This window comes from Homarus americanus, unplaced genomic scaffold (genome assembly GCF_018991925.1).
Source record: "Homarus americanus isolate GMGI-L3 unplaced genomic scaffold, GMGI_Hamer_2.0 scaffold40248, whole genome shotgun sequence".
Classification (NCBI taxonomy): Eukaryota; Metazoa; Arthropoda; class Malacostraca; order Decapoda; family Nephropidae; genus Homarus; species Homarus americanus.
In genome coordinates, this window is record NW_024712526.1 from 4,879,295 (window position 1) to 4,903,575 (window position 24,281).

Below are 24,281 nucleotides of genomic sequence, written 5' to 3' on the forward strand. Positions count from 1 at the left end.
CAATAGTCACATCTCCTTAGCCTTTCCCTACCACTCCAGGCCAAGCTGTGAACTGTTGTGGTTATTTTTCAACTCCTAATTTTGGGTAGATACTTTTTTTTATGCTCTCTCACTCTTACATACAGAATGTGTAAAAGAAATAAGATTCTTAAATAATCAACATAAAGTCAAAAACATAAAAGGAATGAACTTTGGAAATGTTAAGAGCAGGGAGGAGTGAAGGATATCAGACGTTCTGAGCCATCACGTGTGTAGTGAAACGAGAGTACAGTACAGTATTGACAAATTTCGTTGCCCAGCATCCAATTGTAAATATCTGTACATTTTTTTTTATTATTATTTATTGGTATTATTTTATATTTATTCCTCACATTTACTGATACTATATACCTGTATGTTATTTTAAGAAAACTATAGCTACAGGAGGAAAAACATTTTTTTTTTATAAAAAAAACTTTTTGTGATAAAGTCCAGAATAAGACATCTAGCTTTGTACCTGCATATGTATATGCCTTGCATTAACTCGCCAGGCCAACATACAGGCAATTAAAACCTCTAATAATTACTAACTCCGCAGGTATTAGTTACTGTATTAAAAGACAAAGACAATGACAATATTTTTTTTTAATTAAAAAAATTTAAATGCTTTTAGGTAAACACTAATATTTTTAATTCTGGAGATGTGCTAGATAGAATTGAGCCTATGGGAGATAACAATGGGTGAACGCAATGTCATATATGAGATGTCAAGTGCAACAAGGTACCAAATGCCACCCCCCCCCCTCCTCCAAATTTAATTTTAGTATTATCTGTACTCCCCAACCTTTTTTCTATGTGCTGAAGCACAAACTGTACTGGTAGCACAATATTTGTAAGGCTGAGAGCCATACTGTGTTAATGAAGGTAGGTAAAAGTGCCTCGAGGCGGACTGAGGGGGAGAAGGGGACAAGTGCCAGTGGCCTCCAATCGTAGCTTCTCTCGCTCATAGCGACTCATTATTTTACAGTTTATTCGCTAATGGGAGTCCATGTTTCTACAAAAATGTCCTAGGAATGCTATGTAATAACAATTGAAGCTTTTTTTTTATTTTCCAACTGGCAGAAAGGAGGGAGTGAGGGCCATTGAGAGAAAAATAAGTGAAATAGAGAGAAGGGAGGGCAAGGAGGATAGGGGTGAGGGTTGGTGGCACTTGGTGTGTCAAGTTCCGGCCTGTTCAAGTGACGAGTCTTATCACATCAATGGTGGGAAATAGAGAGAGGAGGAGGTTGCTGGGAGCGAGGGTGGGTGGTAATATTGGTAATACAAGTCATTGTTTACTGTAATTTTTCTAATAATAACTAAGACTTAAGTCTACCTTCATTTTTTTATTATACCTTTTTGGTGCTTGGCCCCCGGTCAAAATATTGATAATACACCATGCCCTTCAAATTTGCGAATTTTTAATTCACGGACCTCGATAATTCTCGTGACACCCTGGATGTACCCAAGAATGTCTAAGGGTAGTTTTAAAGTTGCTGGCATTTTTGTGGCCGGGACAGGGAGCCATTCATTCTAGAGACAGTAATTTCCTTTACCTGTACAGTATTGTATATATGTGTCATGATCGTGATAACGGCTAACCTGAAAGCCTTAAGGATTTATATTACGCTCAAACGTCCACAAAACCTTCCGAGTCCCCCGTTTTCTCTGTTCCTGGGTGACGTCATCGATAGGCCGTCTTTGTTTTAAGGGAACTTTGAATATAATCCACGGATTTCGTAGCAGACGCTGTATGTTGGGACCTGTTGCCATCCAACCTTTTGTAATCAAATTAATTTTGCTTTTGATAGCTGAGTCAGAGCATTGTTAGTGAGGATAATAGTAGGGAATGAAACTGAGTTCATAGTCTCAGTTTCAACGTCAGAGTGTACAGTAAATTAATTCATCGAAATAGAAGTAGGTGGACTCCCTGGCCTATTTTGAGTGAAGGTGCCGCGGGCATTTCTACGGTTAGTAAGTGCCCGTCCCCTTCACCCATACAGGTAGGCCATTCCACTCTGTGTTGTAATTCGCCCTTCTTTAAGTGATTTGACCCAATTAATAGTTGATGGTGCAAGTGTTACAGTAACGTAGTTGATATGCTCTGAGTGAAGTCATATTTACGTCTTTAACGTCCCCTGAAATGTGATGTCGTTGTCACTGTTAGTAAGTGCCCGTCCCTTCACCCATACAGGTCCCTAACGCAGCCTAGGCCGTGTCTGTAGGGTGGATGTTGTATCCACTATGTCTGGGGAGATGTCCGAGGTCCAGTAGGATCAGTTACCTTCGTGAGACCCGGCCGTCAGACACTTCAGACTACCTGTGACCCCATAGCTGGCTCGTCTGGCCCTAACGCTCGGCCTGCGAGGTGACCCCGGATCACCAAGCCACACACCACTACCAGCCCCCATCATTGGTGGATGAGTGTCTAACTCAGTAGGGCTATTTGTGTGGTGGGATTAATCCACTGGGATCTTCAGAGCTCGTCGGAAAGTACCCCATGGTGGCTGGACCCCATGGCTGTTGCTCGAGTATCACTCCTGATGACTGAGTGTTGTAGTGGCAGTTGCCCTGGTCTTTATGGTGCTAAGTGACTATAAGAGTTATGTGTTATTGAGTATGTCCACCCAGTAGGGTTGGGAGTGTTATTGAATATGTCCACCCAGTAGTGGTGTGAGTATGTTGAGCCTGAGGGCCTAGTACTAGATTTCGTCTGTTGATACATATAAATTCTTTCTCCTAATTTCATATTAATGTTTAAATAAATTTTGTATTTGTATATTGTGTCTATTATTTACCTACAGTATTTACCGTTATTTCTTCCCTATTACTTGTTACTATCATTACATCTACCCATGAGCCTCCTCTCGTCACGCTACCAATGGTAATAAGTATGAGAGTAAAAGGAATTGTTACTGACACACAGGCCCTTATAAAATGGTGGCAGCTCAGGCCCTCATATATGTGTGTGTGTGTAGACACACACAAAACACATACAAATAAATAACAATGGGAAAATGCTCTCACAGATAATCAGAAACAAATGTACAGGTATTAAAAATGTTGAGTTTACCCTCTAGTGCACTCCGTGCTTTGTTATTAATAACGCATGGAGTGTACTTGAGGGTAGACTCAACATTTTTAATTCATTTGTTTCTGATTATCTGTGAGAGCATTTTCCCATTGTTATGGTAGGTGACACAGAGGCATGGTAGGTGACAGAGGCATGGTAGGTGATGCAGGGGAATAGTTGGTGATGCAGGGGAATGGTAGGTGACTCAGGGGAATGATAGATGACTCAGGGGAATGGTAGGTGATGCAGGGGAATGGTAGATGAATCTGGGGAATGATAGGTGATGTAAGGGAATGGTAGATGACTCCGGGGAATGGTAGGTGATGCAGGGGAATGGTAGGTACAGTATTTGCATAGATAAATACAGATCCTGCAAGATGTGTCCTTTAGACTTGGAAAATACTATACTTGTCTTTCCTATGACACACAGCTCCATTCACGCCTTATCATATAGATCTTTTGTTTTTTTAAATATATTGTAGTACAAGTACCAGTAAATGTGAGGAGTAAATAAAAATATTAATACTGTGTTGTCATTTGCCATTTGTTTCACTCCACACGCGACATGAGACAGCAAACAGCTGAGATTCCCCCGCACTGTCCACCCTCCCCACTGTGTGGGCTAACAACTGGGCATTTAAGAAATGTTTAATCCCTTTATGTTTTTAACCTTATAATGATTATTTTAATATGTATTTTTTATTTTATGAACATTCTGTATGAACAATTTATGTGCATGTAACAGAGAGGAAAAAGAGAGAAAAAAATTGCTTATATCTGCCTGAAATTATGAGTTGAACAATATCATAGCTCACAGCTCAGACTCACCCACTCTTAAGTGCTACTGGGTGGCGACTGGCGAGTCGTCTATACATTCACATGCTATCTCCAATGATATTATTCCTCATTATCCCTCCTATAGTAATCATTAACAATGGGCTTTTCAGCAACGTACCCTCATCATTTATCGGGGGATGCTTATACACACAGTACTTGGTAATAATGATTTAATTTTTTTCAGGTTGTGGTTGAGGATGGTACTGAGAAAAAGTTCACATTTGATGATGTTTTCGAAGAACATTGTTCCCAGGATGAAGTGTATATGAGGGCTGTGGAACCTTTGGTGACCAAGGTGGAGGAAAATGAAAATGCTACTGTATTTGCCTATGGTCAGACAGGATCAGGAAAAACCTTTACCATGGGCACAAGCCCTTGCTTTGCACAGGTCAGTTTTATGTTCTTGTGGCCGATATCCTCCCTAAGAAATAATAAAAAAAAAATTCACGTTACACACATAGATATTTATCCACATTGTTTGACCTTTTTTGAAAAAGTTTAATACAGTACAGATGCTTGTCTACTTACGAACGAGATATTTTCCTCAGGCTTGTTTGTAAGTCCAACTTGAAAAGATTATGGATATTTAGTACAGCTATACCCTTTAACACAGCCTTAAAACCTGGCTCACTCTTCTCTTCTTAGGTAATGTTTGTTCTGTCTGGAATTTTCTTTAAAATAATCCAGTCTCATCCACATTAAACACCTGTTCTGGCAGGTAAACCCCCTCATTGATGATATTTTTATCTCTGAAAGTTTGTAAGTTGAACGTTCTTAAGTACAGGAGCACCTGTATTGTGATTGTTTCAATAGATAAATGTGCAAGTGGCTATTTTTTTTTACAATCCACTGTCATCACTTCAATAATTTTTTTTTTTGTAATTCATTTAGTCTAAGCTACATTTGATTTAGCCAAGTTGAAATTGCCATTGACATACATATAAGGGATCCCCGGGTTACGAAAGGGTTCCGTTCCTGAGGACATTCTTAAGTTGGATTTGTACATAAGTCAAAACACATGTTATGTGCATATATTTAAAATCCTTCTACCGGTATATCATAGCTTAGGTCCTTATATACATCTAAAATCACTTAATTTAAGAGAAAAGAAGAAATAGGATGACAAATACAGTAAATGAAAGTAACAAATTAAATACTGTAAATTTCAAGGTTAACCCCGTTCATAAGTCGGACGTTCATAAGTTGGGGACCGCCTGTATATACTGTATTATGCTTACAGGAGGATGAAGGCATTTTACAGCGAGCAATTCACTCCCTTCTTGGTAAGGACAAGAACCCAAGTGCAACTCAAGGTGACCTCACTAATACTGCACGGAGCCTAACAATCTCCATAATGGAGGTGTATAATGAGACTGTGTATGACCTCTTGGCTCCATCTAGAATACCACTGAAGACTAAAGCTGGACCCGGGGGAGGTAAGAAATACAATTTTGTTAGTGAAAAAATTTTAGCCTTTATAGGTCACCACATAGGTTTGGCATGGTTCACCCTTTGGCTCCTGGAAGTATCCCTAAGCTGAATAAATTGGTTTGTGGATAGTGAGAATGAAATCATAAAGTGAGATAATCAGTGTGAAAGGATTAAACTTCTGATTAAAATGAGGGGCCAACTCTTCAGGGGGAGCACTTAGGGATAAACCTCAGGTGATCCATAAAGGTAGGATTAAGGAGAATTTCTTGAATGTCAGTCCTGATTTCCTTGTACTGTACGGTATCTGTTTCAGCTGTGTCAGTGGTTGGGGTGCAGGAAGAGATTGTGAACAGTGTTGAAGAAGGTCTTCTACTCTTGAAGAAGGGCAGCCACCTACGTAGTGTTGGAGCCACAGCAGGGAATCAACATTCATCTCGTTCCCATGCTATTATATATCTCATATTAAAGGTAAGTCTCCTTTTTTATGGGCTAATTGAAATCTACAGTTTATTTTGAATAATCGTCGCATCAGTTGCAAGTATTTAATGTGCTCCATGTACAGTAAAGGTATCCCTCATTAAACGATGGGCTTGCATTCCTGAAAACCCTAATGTTAAGCGTACAGGGGCCCCCCAATTTTGCGGATTTTTATTTCGCGGTTCTCGGTTATTCGCAGGTGACACCCTGGATGTACCCAAGAATGTCGGTGGGTAGTTTTAAAGTTGCCAGCATTTTCGTGGCTGGGACAGGGAGCCATTCGTTCTAGAGACAGTAATTTCCATTACCTGTATTTTAAATATGTTCATTAATCGAGGGACCACTGTATATATAATTTTCATTCATTCTTTTATTTATTTCATTCCATTCATTCATTCATTCTTTTATTTTATTTATTTATTTATTTTTTTGCCGGATTAGCCCACCCGGACACAGACCAATGACCCACATCAGGGCCTGGGGGAGAAAATATAATAATACAGTGGTACCTCAGTTGACAAGGGCCTCGGTTAACGAGATTTCTGTTAACGAGTTACCTTCCTTAAGATTCTTAACTTCGGTTAACGAGCAATCCCTCGATTAACGAGTTTCTTACGAGCCGACCTCAACATGTTTTCGCTTTCATTTGGCGGTCCACCAGCTGTAGTATTAGTCCGCCAATACAGTAATCGGTTCTAGGGCTTATATTCCTTACCATTTTAGTAAATATCAAGAAGTTTATACTATTCAATAATTTTAAAAGTTTAATATTAACATTTTTTAGTCATTTTAAGAATTATTGAACATAATTGAAGGTAAAGTCACTAGTTTTATGTAATAATAATAATAATAATAATAATAATTAACGGTTTATTGAAAGAGCTTGGCAGCCAGAAGGCTGAAAATATACAGTTACATATTTGGGGAATGGGTTACGAATTACAAATATATACAAGTGACATAAGTGACACAAATAAGACATATAGTAACTTAGATGGGGATCAGCTCAAAATACAGTTCATTTCAACATAGTGACAGTGTAGGGAGCAGTGTTTACTGGGAGTGAATACACTGATTTATTACATGTTATTGATAATTTTACAATGGTTGGGACTGGGCTGTTCTTATAGCGATCAGTTCGTGCACGTATGGGCTGGATGCGGTTGTGGTGTCGAACAGCAATTCTCGGACAGGGGATCTCAGGTGGTAGTAGGGGCCGGTGTCGGGGATGGTGTAGAAGCTTCTTACCAAATTTGCAGATGAGGCCGTGGTGATGGTCAGTGAGAGTCGAAAGGGTCAGTGTGTTGAGCGCTTCTTGATATGTGGAGTAGGAAGGGGAGAGAATAATCTTGCATGCCCTCTTTTGCACTTTTTCTAGGTGTTTACGTTGTGTGGCATTTAGGGAGGAAGACCAGGTGGGGGAGGCATAGGTGAGCTTGGGAAGTATGAATGTTGTGTAAACACTGAGGAGCTCGGGTGCAGGAACTCCGAGGGACTTGAGTCGGCGGAGGAGGTGGAGACGGAAACTGGAGGATTTGACAACTTCACTGACGTGTGGTTTCCAATTTAGTTTGTTGTCTATGGTGACGCCGAGGAGCTTCGTGGAATCTACAACCTGGAGTGTGTTCGGACCTAGGGTAATGGAAGGAGGTGGGACAATGTCGGAGGAGAGGTTGATGTGCATAACCATTGTCTTGGTATGGTTGATGGTGACATGGTTGTTGGTGGCCCAGTTTTGGAGACTGTTCAATAAATCCTGAAGGGCGGTATAGTTGGGAGCGGAATTGTTGACGCTGATCCCAATGGTGGAGTCGTCGACATATTTCCAGCGAGCAGGGGCTTCTCTTAGGGCATCATTGATGAGCATAAGGAAGCAGAGTGGTCCCATCTTGGTGCCTTGGGGACGCCACAGGTGAGTGACTGAAAGGTGGAGACAGCCCCTCGGAAGCGTACAGCTTGGCGTCGGTCACTGAGGAAGTCTGTAAGCCATGGTATGAGACTTCTCCGAAGCCCGAGGTCAATAGCTTTGTTTATGATTATATTGTGGTCGACTAGGTCGAACGCTTTAGTGAAATCAATGAAGGCGACAGCTACAGACGTTTTTCGTTTCTCGAGATGGCGGTATATGTAATCGAGAAAGCTGACAAGACAGTGAGTGGTGGAGGAAGTTTTCATGTTGCCAAATTGCTGAGGGTCTACGACTCCTGCAATATCAGCATAAGCCCAGTCAAACACAAAACTTTCACAGATTAGGCTGGGTATTGGGGTGATTGCAATAGGTCGTAGCTGATTTAAGGATTGTGGGCTGGTTGACTTGGGCACTGGTGATACATAAGAGGTCTTCCAGTCAGCTGGGCATCTGGCTTGACTGAGAGAAGCATTGATGATGGAGCAGAGGGGTTTAGCAAGCTCCGGGGAGAACTCCTTGAATAGTTTCATTGGTAAGTCAATGGGGGTGGTAGAGCGTTTTAATTTTAGTTTGTCCAGGCGTTTTGCTACGTCAAATTCCTCTACTAAGTCAGTGGGAAGGGGGGCTGGTAGGTAAGCAGGGAGAGTGGTTGTGTCAAGCCGTGGGAGCGTCTGGCATATAGTAGCGAAATGGTTATTTGTTTGCTCAGCTGCGTCAACATTAGTGAGGTGGCTAAGGAAGGGGAGGGGGTGTGTCATATTGTTTAGTCCACAGAGTTCTTTAAGCTTACCATACCATTGACTGATGTTGGTCTGCTTCAGGTGTTGTAATTTGGTTGGGTAGTGGGACTTCTTTGCAGTGCGTATTTCGCGGATGACTCTGTTGCGAAGTGACCTGTAGCGGATGTGGTCATTGAGATGAAAGGCTCTGTCTCTCTGTTGCATAAGTCTTTTGATCCGAGGTGTGATCCAGGGCAAGTCAGCTGGGTGAGATCTGACGGACTTCTCGGGGAAGAAGTGGTGGTGAGCTTCGGTGGTGGTGTTGGTATAATTTATCCATTTGGTTTCCACGTCATCCACGCTGAGTACTTCAGTCCAGGGATAGTGAACTATCCACTGTCCAAAGAGGCGTACTGCAGAGTCAGTAATCGGCCTGTAGGTCTTGATGTAGGGTCTCTGTACTTGAGTGGGAGTGGCAGCAGGGGACCAGAGCACTGATAAGTGTGTGCTACACCCGACAGGAGGCAGTGGTTGAGGAGGTTGGTACTGGTCCGCTAAGTCAGTTAAGATAAGGTCAAGGGTGTTTTGACCGTGTGTGGGGAAGGTCACAACTTGTGATAGTCGCCATCCAGCCTGTTAACACACCTAACAGGCATCAGTCTCTGTGTCTTTTCAGTGGAGGTAACATCTTGCTTGAGACTCTCTTCAACTAAATGCTTTTTTTCTGTGTTTGCAAGCAAATTATTGGTCAATTTGAAATTTATTTTACATATTGACAATATATAATGCAGTGCAGTGTTGATTTAAAGAAAATAATCTTGAATTACACCAAGTGAACTAAAATTTTATGGGTGAAATGGCACCATGGGGTGACTTCTCTTCCACCCCAATGCCTTCTCTTCTCCCTTCTCCACCCCCATTCTAATTCCCATCATCATCATCCAGGAGCCTTCTAAATACACACCTCAAAGTAAGTGTACTTTTCTACCTTTTTTGTTGAATTTAGGCAATTTTCGGTGAGCTCGAACCAATTACCCAAAAACCCATTGAAACAATGGTTTCGGTTAATGAGTTTTTCGGTTAACGTGCAACCTTCTAGAACGTATTGCGCTCGTTAACCGAGGGACCACTGTAATAATAATAACAATAATAATATAATTAAAATATAAAAAATACAATACAATATAATATAATGTAATGTAATACAGGGTAATAATAAAGGACCATAAATAAAAGAAAAAAAAAATCAATAGTGAGAAATGATATACTGTATATATGTTGTGTTGTCAAAGTAAGAGAAACAATTGAGACCCTGCAATTGTGTGTAAGTGAGGCAGAAAGACAGATCAGCAACCTGGGACTTGGTCACAATTTTTGTGATGCCATATGGCAGCAGGGTCTACCATTAGACGATACATTATACTTCCAATATCTTCCCAGGCGGTAGTAATTTAATTTCAGTAAAAATTCCTCATAGAGCATTGTTAAGATTTCTTGTTGATTTTGTCATATTGTATGACCCTAAGAGTGTTGGAGAAATTTTTGTGGCGAGTTTACCTGTTCTACAGTAAAACCCCGATTTACACGGTCAATTGAACCCGCAGAGTAGTGCGTAAAACGAGAAACACGTAAATGGAATAACAGAACATATGGGATTAATTGAAATAGAGACTGGGCCGACTCCCAAACTCCACTTTTTCCGACATAATACCTACGTTGTAGTAAAAATAATAGCTTAATTTTATGATGGTATGCACGCACAATTAATATTTAAGAGAAATACAGTCGCCAGGTTAATGTCCATTCAAATAATGGACTCAACTCCTCCCCCCTCCCACCCCTCCCTCTTCTCACGGTCGCTGGCTCCTCCCTCTCCGAGAAATGTTTGGGTGAGAACACTAGATTTTAAGGTATAGTAATAAATAATACCTCAGAATAAAGGTAGGATAATATAATTGACATTGCTGGATTCCTTGCAAGGCCAGGAATATTTTGAATTTAAACATCATATATTTTGCACAAAAGATAAAATTTTGGCTTTGTAATGATAATTCTTAAATTAGACCTAAAATTTGTATGTCTAATGCAAATTCCATGATGTTTATATTTAAAATAATAAAAATCTTATGCGAATTCCAGCAATGTAAATTATATTCTGGCTGGGTAATTTGTATGAATTTTATGAGCTAAAACAAATATCTTCAGTAAATAAACAAATTATTATTCACCCAGACACTATCTGTCAATCAAAATACCCCACCTCCACCCCTCTTCCCACGCTTGCTGGGTCCCTCCCTCCCTCCCCACCCCTACCCCCCACCCCTACCCCCCACCCCTACCCCCCACCTTCCCTCCGTACCAGAGAAATGTTTGGGAGAAAACAGTATATTTACATTTTTAGTAATAAATAATACCTCAGACTAAAGTTAGGATAATATAATTGACATTTATGGATTCCTTGCAGGTCAGGAAATATTTTGAATGTAAACGTCATATATTTTGCACAAACGATAAAATATTTGTTTATTTTCATGATCTCCTTAAATTACATCTAAAATATGTACGTCTAATGCAAATGTTAAGATGTTTATATTTAAAATGATCACCATTTTGTAAGGATTCAAGCAATGTAAATTATATATTTTATGAGCTAAAAACATATACTGTATATCTTCAGTAAATAAACAAATTATACTTCACTCGCGTAAATGAGTAAATTCACCGCGTAAATCGGGCATCCCGGTTTTGGCAAGGTACCGCGTAAATGACCAAACGCGTAAATGAGAACCGCGTAAATTGAAGTTCAACTGTATACTGTACTGTATAGTAATTGATATACTAATTTATTTATTACAGAAAGGTTATCATCATTCGTGCTTAAAGCTGGTTGATCTGGCTGGAGCCGAGGGTGTCGGTCGAACACAGATGTCTGGCCGGCAGTTTACTGAGGGGGTCAACATTAATAAAGGTCTCCTGGCACTCAGCAAGGTTTTGGCTGCTCTCAGTAACCCTACAGCTGGTTATGTTCCTTACAGGTCCGTAAAATATAATTAATGAATTAAAATTTGGCCATTTGTTAATACTGTACAGTATTATTAACAATGATCAAACACATCATACAAAAAAAATGACAAGATAGGATGATATGTAGAGGTTGCTACCATAGTGTAGAGTTTAAACAAATTTAATCACTTTCATGCTTGTAGATTTAGGGATACACAGGTATAACGCTTTAGATAATTTTCATTAACAAACACACAGTTTGGCTTTATTTATTTTTTTTTTTTGAAGCACAAGATTTAGTTGGTAATATTACTCAAATTTCAGTTCAGGCTATTGCTGCTGTTGATCTGATACTACATGCAATAGTTATTGCTTTTGTTCTTCATTGTTGGTATGTAGTTGTTGTATTCATTTATCAGTGCCACTCATCATTATGTGTTGTCACTGACTACTTAATAGTTTGTGGTCATTGTTAGTGATGACTAAATAGTTAAGGTTTTCATTGTTAGTGATGACTTAATAGTTTGTGTTCATTGTTGGTGATGACTTAATAGTTAAGGTTTTCATTGTTGATGATGACTTAATAGTTTGTGTTCATTGTTAGTGATGACTTAATAGTTTGTGTTCATTGTTGGTGATGACTTAATAGTTTGTGTTCATTGTTGGTGATGACTTAATAGTTTGTGTTCATTGTTGGTGATGACTTAATAGTTTGTGTTCATTGTTAGTGATGACTTAATAGTTTGTGTTCATTGTTGGTGATGACTTAATAGTTTGTGTTCATTGTTAGTGATGACTTAATAGTTTGTGTTCATTGTTGGTGATGACTTAATAGTTTCAGTGTTCATTATTGTTGATGACTTAATAGTTTCAGTGTTCATTATTGTTGATGACTTAATAGTTTCAGTGTTCATTATTGTTGACGACTTAATAGTTTCAGTGTTCATTGTTACATGACAATATTTTCAGTGTTTATTTTGGTATGGGATAGAAGTTTTGGTCTCTGACTTGGAGATCCTGGTTTACAATAATGTTTTTACTTAAATACAGTAGACTCCCAGTTATCCTGTATCTGGCTAACTGGTAGATTCAACTAACTGGCACCAAAATGAAATAATAATAAAAATAAAAATTCCAAAATCAGCTAGAAACATAAGTTTGATTACCGTGCACAATGGGAATGAACTGCCATATTTATTGCTATGATAAAAAATAAAATCAATACATATCATAAAATACAACATGACATATTTTGTCCAAAAAATAGTTCCTTCCACTCTCAAACCATCATCTGGGTGGCACGACCCACTTCAGCCAAACAATCAACCAGATGACTCATAGACGTGTGGCTGCCGCTCTCCGCCGTGTGTGTGTGTGCCGTGACGTCACATTGGGAGGAGCACATAATTATTGCTCACTGCGTCCACATACATACACACCCATGCTCTTCATTTCTCTTATTTTATGATTTTATATTATAATGTATTTTCATTATTTCTAAGACACATTAGTGTATTGTAATTTCTTCCACAGCTTTTATAGTTTCATTACAAGTAACAATATACGAGGCTGGCGAGACAGTAATGTATTTATAGCCAAGGCCTTGGCTGTAACTGTCTCCACACATGCTTATTTCTCACACATACACACCCATGCTCTTCATTCTCATGTTTTATTTTATTTTTTCTGTATTTCAAAGCCACATTAGAGAACAGTAGGGTCGGGATATATTGCGACTTTATATAACGATTTTTTTATATCGCAGCTTCCAAGATTATCAAAATTTTCCTATATGTAGCGATAAATTTTTTATTTCGCATGGGAAATTGGGTAGGAAATATTTCAAATGTACCGCCATGAAAAAAAAATGCGTTATTTGCTCACCAGAGGCACCAACGTGGCTGCTCACTCACGTATTCACTCTCGCCCGCTCAGTCTTTCTGAATGAGTGATGAGAAAGCAGCCGACTCTGCTGCAGATTACGTCTTTTAAGGTGAGTGTATTTGAGTCGTTAGTGACGTGAAAAGTGAAGTGAAGATAGTGGAAAGCTTAATGGAAAAGATTTAACACTGTAACTAATATTTTAAGGTTTGTTCGTTTATGATTGTTAAGTGAGGGTGGCAGTGTGTCGTCTGTTGTTCTCGGGATGGTGCATCAGCTGCCGAGTCTGATGCAGATTCCAATTTCTAAAGCGAGTGTAAATGGGTTGTTAGTGACGTTAAAAGTGAAGTGAAGATCAGGGCTGGATTCAGGAGTGGGCAAAGTGGGCAGCTGCCCAGGGGCCTCCATATATTACAATATGTTCTAATTTCCTCAATATAACTGCATATGGCTTCAAAATTCTCCAAGGAAGTATTCAAATTTCAAAGTTTTCCCGGGGGCTTACAGCGCCCCCCGGAACTCCCAGATGTTTAGGCTCACTTCACTCACAACCCCACCCTTTTGGGTAGTTATAATGAGGGGAGGCCTCCACAAAGAGGCTGCCCATGTGCTTCCACAGGTCTAAATCCGGCACTGGTGAAGATAATGGAAAAGATTTAATACTGTAACTAATATTTTTGGTGTTTGTTTATGTAGGTGTTGGATTGTCAAGTGAGGGTAGCAATGTGGCGTCTGCTGCCAAGTTTGGTGTTCCCAGGATGGTGTGTCAGCTGCCAAGTCTGGTGTTCCTTGATATTGAAACAGCCTGTTGTTCCCGAGTCTAGTGTTCATTGGTGCTTTAGTTAGTTAGCCAAAGCTTCACTCCCGCCATCCCACCTCTCTGTCTTCAGTTGCCGCGTGGGTGTTGTCAGAGTAACACCTGCCTCTCGTGAGTGTCAATTTAGTGCGCTTAAAACTCTCATACTTGTTCATAATGCCCAAACACAAGCCAACTCTGTACTGTACATACTGTATATAAAGTTTTCTTTGTCCCAATTATACACGTGCAAGTATGAATACCATGATATATGTGGCCATCTCTCCCTCTTCGCATGTTTGTTCACGAAACTTTTCGGGCTTCCTCCCTGGGTTTTATAATTACTCTCAGCATGAAGGCCAGAGTTAAATTTTTCTCTTCATAACTCTAATTTATTCATGTCCTCAGTAGCGGGTTCAGCCTTTCCAGGCGAACTTTAGCGAGGCTGCTAGTCTTAGTGATCCTTCCGGACGCTGACCTTCCGGTCTTACTAGCAATCTAGAGTTATGTTGGGAAGGAACTTGTATCCTCAGTATGGGTTATATGAGAACCATTCAGGGTGGAATTCTCAGCCCAATACATCTTGCTAGAGTAATGGTGAACGATGTTAGCCAGTGGAGCGCTATGGTAGCATCTCAGCACTGTCGACCCTTCTGGGTGACTTGATGCTCACTCAGGCATCATCACTCAAGCATGATTAAGTGAAGCGGTGATGTCTGTGCATCCTGATTGGCAACAAATAGAGAACTTGGTGATCCCTCAAAATATGAGTGCTCTAAAATGAAATTAGCTTGTTTAGCTAAAATCCAGTTTTTGTGATATACAGCTGCTCCCCAACTTATGACGGGGTTAGGGACCCAAATCCAGGTTGTAAGTCGAAAATGCTTAAATAATACATAGAAAATCTAAAATGGGTGTCTTTTTTTCTTCTCAGCACCACAAAACTCTCACTTTTAAGCTTGCCAACCATTTTAAAGGGAATTACAAACGAAAATTTTGTCAGTACTCGGCGCAATCACTGACGTTGGGACTCGAAAATATGTAATTTGACAAAATTTTGGTACGACTGAGGCGGTCGTATGTCCGGGTGGTCGTAAGTCAGGGAGTAGCTGCAGTCCAGAATGCAACGTCGACATCCCACCCATCTCCACCCCTTGAGAGTTGACATTTGTTTACTGCTCGCTCTAGGGCAAGAGATGACGGTAGCAATGCGTGTGATGGAGGGTGCGAGAGGGGATTTTGAGAATTGCAATTAAATGCCAGGTAGTGATGTGTCCTTCTAATATTACGTATTTAAGTAATTATTAGATGTTTTAATTGCCCGTATGTTGGCCTGGCGAGTTAATGCTAGGCAGTTACATACCTAGGAATAAAGCTAGACATCGCATTCTGGACTTTATCACAAAAACTTTTTTAGAAAAAAAAAATGGTTTATTTAGGTTCATTTGGTGCCAGATTAATAAAATATTATCAAAAAATAATTAATTCCCTTAAAAAAATAATAATATTATGCCCTCAATCCTAGATGAGCTATTGCACTGTAATATATTCCCGGTCTCTTGTTTACAGGGAGGTAAAAGCTGATCCTTTCTGCTCTCCCTAACAATGTTGCCAGCACTCACCATCTCTCATGCACCATTGTTATCACTGCTCAAGGGGGTTGGTGCTTACCACAGGATCTGTCTTGAGCACTTAGTAAATAATATTGTAGCATATTTTTCAGAACTTAATATTATTTTAGTATATAATATGGCTCCATATGCCCTGGTTTATTCACTGATCATTTGTCTAAGTGCAAAAGTAGCTAAATAAAGCCATCATGTATTAATTAATTAAAAAAAAGACAGTATAATGTTATAAGACAGTGGTTTAGTAGCGCTGTTAATATGTGTGCTGTTTAAGTACCTTGTCATGTCATCTCATCTCCTGCACCGTCACTTCACCTCTTGCCTTGTTTCTTCACCCCTCGACTCGTCAGATCACCTCACAGTGTGTTACATTTATTTATTACTGTATTATTTACTTTATTGTTTTGGTATGTGTACATTTAAAAGATACTTTATTTATGATTGCACAATAATTATAAATAGAATATTTTATTTGGCAGCCAAGGCATGGGAATCTGAAAAACTGAACAGAAAATGAACAAATAATTGAACACAAAAATTTGGAAATTGTTGAATGTGAAAATATTCCGAACTTGGTTAATTCTGATTTTCAGTAACTTGTGACCCAGAGCCCATTTTTGTTAAATTAATGAGGTTATAGAGTAAACCCTTGCTATTTGTGGGTTTGTGATTTGCAATTTCGATTTTTTTGGTAAGCAGATGGTGGTTAACTTACGAGCCTCTTCAGCAGCGCAGCGAGTCACCCCCATGCGACTGAAGCGTCTCCTCTCCCCCTTTGTTTGCGCTCAACCAATGCCTGCGACACAGCATCTCTTGTCTTGTACTCAAAATGTTCGTGTTTCTGTGTGAAATGGCCCCTAAAAGACTGCGTAGTGTCAGTGCTAGTGATGCTAGTGGAGCGAAGCTTTTGGAACTCTCAAAGTCAAGAGGAAAAAACTACCAATCACGATGTTTTTCAAGAATGAACCAGCTGCTCGCCCAGCTGATTCGTCTCCCTCACCTACTTGGTTGGCTGCTGCCCGGCGTTCCACCTCCCCGCCACACACCACCCGCCTCCTGCCTCTCCACCAACCACCACTGCATCACCCTCTTCTAACAGTGATCCTGATGATCTCCTTATGCTTCAGTAACCAGATTTCATTCTATTGTACATTACTCTTCATCAAGCTCCAAACTTCCACATATGAAGGAGAGTAGTATTGGTGACTTAAGCTTCTCATACACATTATAGATATACAGTAGTGCACTAAAATAGTATAAGTTGCTATTCATGGTTTTGCCAATTCGTGCCATTCCTTGGAACCGAAGCCCCATGAATAGCAAGGGTTTACTGTAGTGTATCCATTATAGTAGAGTGGAATAAATGTAAAAGTCCATTTTTCTGAGACACAAATTTGTGAGGTCCGTCTGTAGCACTGTGCATTGTAGGATTTATTGGGGGATCCTAAGAGTGAGTTTCAACTAACCGGAAAAAACTCTTTATCCGGCACCTCTCAAACTCTGTAAGTGCCGAATAACTGGGATTCTACTGTATATACTTGTATAGGTAATCTTTGACTAACCTTTTTGAATATGAATTAACACAAACAGATAATACTGTAGTCTGTTGAAGGAATTTATTAATTAATTAATTTTTTAGGGAATCAGTATTAACAAGACTCCTCAAAGACTCTTTGGGTGGCAATAGCCACACAGCAATGATTGCTTGTGTCAGCCCTGCCAACTTTAATGTGCATGAAACTATCAAGACTCTACACTATGCAGAACAAGCTAGAAATATCAGAACCAAGCCTCAAATTTTGTCTACTATTAAGGTACAGTACATATCTATTTACCGTATGTTAATATAATTGACTTATTGGATCAGGTGATTTGTATTGTATTGTCAAGTCTATGAGTTGATCATTTTATGAACCTTTTCATGCTTTTGTGGGTTAGCTGTTTACCTGATAGCAATTCATGAAGCTGCATGGTCTATTGCTGCCTATCTTAACAGGTGCTTATCACTAAGATCATTTCTTAAAGTCACTCATGTCATTTGTGGGCTACAGCTACCCAGAGCTCTCCTCCATTCCACGTTCAGCCTCATGAATCTTGTGACCCAACTGGTGTCTATTCTCTCCAGATGCCCAAACCATCTCAGTCTACCTTGCCAATACAATAATTCCTTATATAATAAGCATTCAGTTCATACGTTTTCATTTTTAAGTGCAATGAAAGCGAGTCATATATACTCAAACATTATGGAGAACATGGAAATATTATTGAACACCAGCACTAATAGACTGCAGTCTTAAGCTTGCATGTCATCAAGAAGAAAGACAGAAGCATCTGAAGAACAGTTAACCAGAGGTTGATGGGACTGGTTCTGTAGATGCTGGTCTGTAGATGCTGTAGAGATTGACTGTATTGGTGTAGATCCTTTAACATGTTCAAGAATTTTCTCTTTCAAAATTGTTCCGACCATTGAGCGTCTGAAGCCCAACACCTTACCAATGACTGAGGGTGTTTTGCCTTTTTCAGAACGTTTAATTACATCAACTTTCACTTCCATTGTAATTGTTTTTCTTTTCTTGGATGCGCTACTGTCACTTGCATCAGTTTTGTGTTTGGGAGCCATGATGAGGGCCGACAAAGAGAGTTAATAACCAAAAAAACAACAGTTTGCACTTGATCACGCACGTCAACCTTGGAGTCTGAGACACATTCGTGTGAAAACTTACACTCGGCCTCGGAGGTTTTTGCTGAAAACCTTTTATTTATTTATTTTATATTTTTTTTAGGGCTCATTTCACTGCCATGGAATTGTTTTAATAATAGTAATGGGATCTCTTCCAGCATAAAGTTGTCTGAAAAATTGTATGAAACCATAAAAAATTGAAAATTCTTGAAATTTAAGCCACTTTTTTTTTAGTATAAGTTGAAAACGTAGGAATATATTTCGTAAGATCTCGATTTCCATTCACATTTGCCTTGTACTATGGTGGTCATTGATTGTACTATATACCAAAATAAAGAATAAAGCTTGTAGAATATTGTGGTATAAGGAAAAATATAACAAAACTCATGGAATAATTAAAGGGTTGAGCGGTACTGTGCTGCCACACACATGATGACCAAGACTGTCTCAAGGAAGGTGTGTGTGTGTGTGTGATAATAATACGTAATAATAATAAACGGTTTATAAATCGAGTTGCAGCCAATGGCTGAAAATATACAAACTTACATGTGATTTAGACAATAATATAAATTCAATACATTTACAGGGCTGTACGGTACATGAATCAGGAGCTGTTTATTATTTTAACAATAGATGGGATGGTGCTATTCTTATATCTATCGGTGCGGGCTCTTATGGGCTGAATTTTGTTGTACTGGCGGATTGCGCAAGGTGGGCGGGGGACTGCCGGTGGCAGTAGGTGGCGATGGCAAGGATGGTGCAGTAGCCCACTGCCAAATCCTGCTAGTATGTGGTGGTGGAGGTCACTGAGGGATGGCATTTCCAGGGTGGAGAGAGCGTTGTTGTAGCCGAAGTAGTTTGCGCCGAGATTGATTCTGCAGGCCCTCTTCTATACCTTCTCTAGCTGACGTTGTTGGGTTGAGTTGAGAGAAGATGTCCAGGCTGGTGACGCATACGTTAATTTGGGGAGAATAAAGGCGTTGTAGATAGTCCTCAGCTCTGGCGTGGGTGCCCCAAGTGACCTGAGTCATCGTAGCATGTAGAGTCGGTACGAGGCTGCCTTGATTGTGTTGTTTACATGGGCCTTCCAGTCCAGTTTGTGGTCTATAGTGATGTGTGTGTTTGTGCGTGTGCACGCGTGCGTGCGTGGTAGACAATTAACGGTTTATTGAAAAGTTCTGCAGCCCGAAGGCTGAAAATATACATTGACATAAATGACTTATTACATACATTGGTGGTTTAACAAAAGCCTTCATTAGAGAAAGGTGAAGGAACATACAGTGAACATACAGATTAATATTTACAGTGGAGGTCACGTAGATCATGTACGTTGAGGTGTTGAACAGCAGACACGTAGTTTAGTAACTTCCTCACAGATGGCGCTAAGGGGGGCATCATGTGGTGTAGTAGTTCCCTCACAGGTGGTGTTATGAGGGGCTCGATGTGGTGTAGTAACTCCCTCACAGATGGTGTTATGAGGGACCTCACATGATACTGTAGCAACTCATTCACTACGTGGTGTCATAGCATCATAGGGACACCACGTGGTCTGGTGTCACAGGACCTCACTCACTCAAGTGAGTGAGGTGTGGTCCCAGGCCTCTATCGTGGACGGATTAACACATAGCTGGTGTTGTTGAGTCTCACGGGCAGTTATCATTGGGTACCTGGGATCTCACTGGGTGAAGGTTAGCTTGGGTACGACTCAGCTGTTACAGTTGAGTTGTTTTTCACTGACTTAAGTACTGTTCACCACTATTCAACACTGGTTCCATTCCTTTCCTAAATGAAATAGTAACTTCTGGCAAGAACTTGTTGATATTCTGGTGGGGAGGAGGGGTTCAGGGGAGGGAGTTGGTATGGGCCAACATAACAGTTGACTTGGCTGCTCCCAGAGGAGCTCCAGGTAAGTCTTGTCCCTTCGGTGGTCAAGGGGGGGGGGGTGTCCTTCAAAATGATCCGTGAAAACTCTCTTGATACAATAATATCTCCGTTAGTCGGAAGCCCTCAAATCCAGCACTCGCCAATAGCCAAAATTGAAATTTGCTCGTAATTTCTCCGAAAAATTATCTGATTTCCGGGTTTGGGAACAAATTCTAAGGTTCAAAATCAGGTTCATATTCTGAAAATTCCTAGAACAGTTCTGGAAAATCTCAACACATTTTTATTTCTGGGTCTGGGAATAAATTTTCAGGGCATCCCAAAAGATGCTCCAACCCATCCCCACATGCCAGGCGCATGGGTGGCCCAGCTGCTTGGATCACTTAGTTCATATTCTGCTGCCATTGTAGAAGGTTGTTCCCTCACTAGCTGCTGTTTTCTGTACAATTTGTGTTGTGCAGTGCTGTGCATTATTGTACCAGAACAAAATCAGCCAAGAATAGTGTTAAAGCTGTGTTAAGAACATAAAAAGTGATTACAGTTACATATACTATACTGTACATTCAGTAAGTGGGAAGACCCACTAATCCCCCACCCCAACAATGGGTGACCTAATATTGCATCAGGTCAGGTTAGTAACATGACCCAATAATCTCCCACCCGACCTCCATCACAAGTGTTTAGACATTATTACAGTTATGTATTACAGTCAGCTGAGTGAAGTGTCTGCCTATTGTAGGCTAAAGATGACATGATCTGCTGGTGAGTACAATATATACAGTAGTATACATTATTATGTTAACAGTATGAACAATATTGTACAGCGGTGTTTGCGTAAATAACTACAGCTCGTACAAGCTGTAACACAGCTCTATTCACGCCTGTATCATGTAGAGCTTTTTTTCTCTTTTATTTAACCAAGCCTTTAGATAAAGTATTCAGGATTATTTTGATAAAAATGTTGTGTCTAATGAAATTAGAACTGATTTTACTGACTCCTGTACAGTATCAACATTTCTTGCGTGTTTTTTTTAATATATAAAAGAATGGAATTCCCATCACTATATCATATTGAAATATTGTTTAAGGATATCTTATTGGAAATACCTTTTAGAAAATTTAAGGATCATTATGGTATCAAATTCATCTGCCTATAACAATTGAGTGAGGAAGGAGGGAGGGAGAACTGACTGACTCCCCTACTTTCACCCCACATCACACACACTGTGCTACACATCACACACATACACCCCTACATCACCCACACATACCCTCCAGCACCACCCTCACCTCACCCACACTGTGCCACACACACACACACACACACACACACACTCACACACACACACTCACTCACTCACTCACTCACTCACTCACTCACTCAAACAACCACCCACACACCCCAACATCACCCCATACATCCCCAACACAGGAATTAAGACAGCAAGCATAAGGAGTGTCGGTCTTATTGTATGGCAGATTTTTTGTGTGTGACTGCATGGTAGCTAGTTAAATATCAGTTGTTGAGGAGCACTTGGTAACACTGGTGCATGTTATCACTCCTTCCACACCATCTCTCTAATCACCTACACTTTTCTACTTTCTCACTCCATATTTTAAAATGTTTTGGAACGTAATGTTGAAGGGATACAACTTTACTCATTTTTACTTTTACTTATCACAATCTCTCTAAAATACTTGAACTTTCGTGTTTATTCAAGACATCTTCAGGTCATGAGACCCACTAACCCCTCGCCCAATAAACGGTGATCTGACATTCCATCAGAAGGTCAGTAACATGAGACCACTAATCCCCACCCTACCTCCACCTGACATTGCACCAGGCCAGGTCACTTACATAAGACCCACTAATCCCCCACAGCTCTATAGAAGTGGAAAATATCAGTCTTTGTTGTAACACACAGCTTTATTCATGCCCATATCTTATAGATTTTTTATTTTTAAATATATTTATTTAGCCAAACTTATATAAACTATTCTGGATTACTATAGTAAAGAAATGGAGTCTCTAACTTAATTAGAACTGCATTTACGGACTCTGGTAGTTTAGACTCAAGGAAAACATCCCCAGCACCCAGAAACGTTCTGGGGAAGTGGGCTAGTGTCTGTGTGTGCAAGATGTCTAGTTTAGATACTTGGAAACTTTTCCTAGTAACCGGAAAATATTCCGGGGATGAGGAATTTTTCCGGGTTTGAGAAAGTCATCTGGTTAGCCGCAAATCTCTCAACCTCGGAAGTGCTCTCCACCAGTTGTTCCAGCTAATGGGGATACCAGTGTATTTGTTTAGTCTTTGGGTTGATTTTCATTTTGTTGTTTGTTGAGTAATGAGGACAAATTATTTTCTACAATATTCTTATCTTAGGTATCATGTTCTAGTTTATAACACAACATTCAGCTACATTATAGCAAAAATAGGTACTAATGTCCACAGAACAATAGCACTAATGATATGCTCACATAAGTTTCAATACACTTCTTCTCTTGTTTATCTCATTTAAAGGCTGGGGAGAATGATGTGTACAGTGCTTACTTTAATATTATACTTTATTGTTATATGCTGTTGTTGATGACGTTTTAGCTACATAATCCCGTACAATTCATTGTTTGTTGTTTTAGATATAATGTTGTTTTATGTTGAATAAAGCCTCCAAGTGCTCAACTCTAGTATTATCCATAGCAACACTCACTACTAATGATGATGCTAGGGTATCTAAAAAGAAAATTGTGGTAATACAAATTTCTTTAATAGCAGATTTTATTTCCATAGTTGGAATTTTTGTTTTTGAATTTTTGCAAAGACTCATATTGGCCTGTGTAAAGGTTAGACAGCAATTTCTTGTACAGTATTGTATATCATTGTGGCTGAGCTGGCACATACATGTATTGCAGATTAATGCATGTTAGCTGGAGATTTTGGAGCATTTCTTAATCAAAATAAAAATCATTCTACTGTGTATATGAGACAAAAAGGCCATTTGAGAAATTTATTGAGACATGAGAAGAATAGGATGGAGATGTGGAATTTTTGGAGACGTAAGATTTATAGATATATTTAGAAGTTGCAAATTTGTCTGCTAAAGTTTTTGTGGCATATTTTGTTATTTATATAAGTACTGTAAGCTGCACGAGTAATCTTCAATTGTATCTTTAGAGGTTGGGCATGAAGCGTCGCTGTGAAGATGTGACGGCCACTCCAGAAGCTTGGAAGAGACGGATAATGGCCTCAGGAAAGAAACCAGAGCACAACAGCACAATTTCCACACCGGGTCACAAGCCACCAAGTAGAGTGTTGGTTTCTTCCCTGAACAGCACCTTTATTACTCCATCAAGAAAGTTAGTATTTACATGTACATGCTAGCAAATATTAACATGAAGTTACTGAGTTGTGTAAAGTGATGGGAGTACACCAGATGGATGTTTTTGGGCTGTGTTGTAGAAAGGGAACACTAGTGCAGAAAACATGTGTTGCATCAATTAGTGAAAATGAATAACAGTGAATAATGAATACATACATGTCATTGTCACACACAAATTAATAATACACAATAGTTTAAATAAGGAATTTGATAAAAATATCTTATAAAATAATTTTGTAAGTATTTATTAGGTTTTGTAAACAAACATCAGAAGCCGTGACCATCATAAAACTGATCATTAGCCATCGCATAGTGGTCAGTGGTGTTAATTTTCTTATATCGTATAACTGTCCGAGCCCATATTGATCAATCGTATAATTGTTAATGTCTTTATTGAATAGAGATCAACGGAGGTTCTCAGGCTGTTGAAGGCAGCAGATGTGGCACACCAGTGGGTCAGGTACTAGATGGCGTACCTCCCATATTGGCCAAATCTTGCATGAATAGTAAAAATTAATTTAAAAAAAAAGGGAGAATAGTATGTCATCCAGAGACATTTTAAAGTTAATA

General features: G+C 39.6%; 1 protein-coding gene across 2 annotated transcripts in view; it reads left to right on the top strand.

The window, feature by feature from the left end:
- The window catches only part of LOC121861176 (kinesin-like protein KIF22), a 67,897-nt gene that overhangs the window by 12,772 nt on the left and 30,844 nt on the right, over positions 1 to 24,281 (top strand). For both annotated transcript variants that reach the window (XR_006087985.1, XM_042358738.1), the window contains exons 3-8: positions 4,113 to 4,316; positions 5,169 to 5,364; positions 5,673 to 5,827; positions 11,321 to 11,499; positions 17,412 to 17,586; positions 23,507 to 23,688. Coding sequence is in view for 1 of the 2 variants with exons in the window: in XM_042358738.1 (XP_042214672.1) it covers positions 4,113 to 4,316; positions 5,169 to 5,364; positions 5,673 to 5,827; positions 11,321 to 11,499; positions 17,412 to 17,586; positions 23,507 to 23,688 (1,091 nt within the window). In the remaining variant the exon portion in view is untranslated. The remainder of the gene's footprint in view (positions 1 to 4,112; positions 4,317 to 5,168; positions 5,365 to 5,672; positions 5,828 to 11,320; positions 11,500 to 17,411; positions 17,587 to 23,506; positions 23,689 to 24,281) is intronic.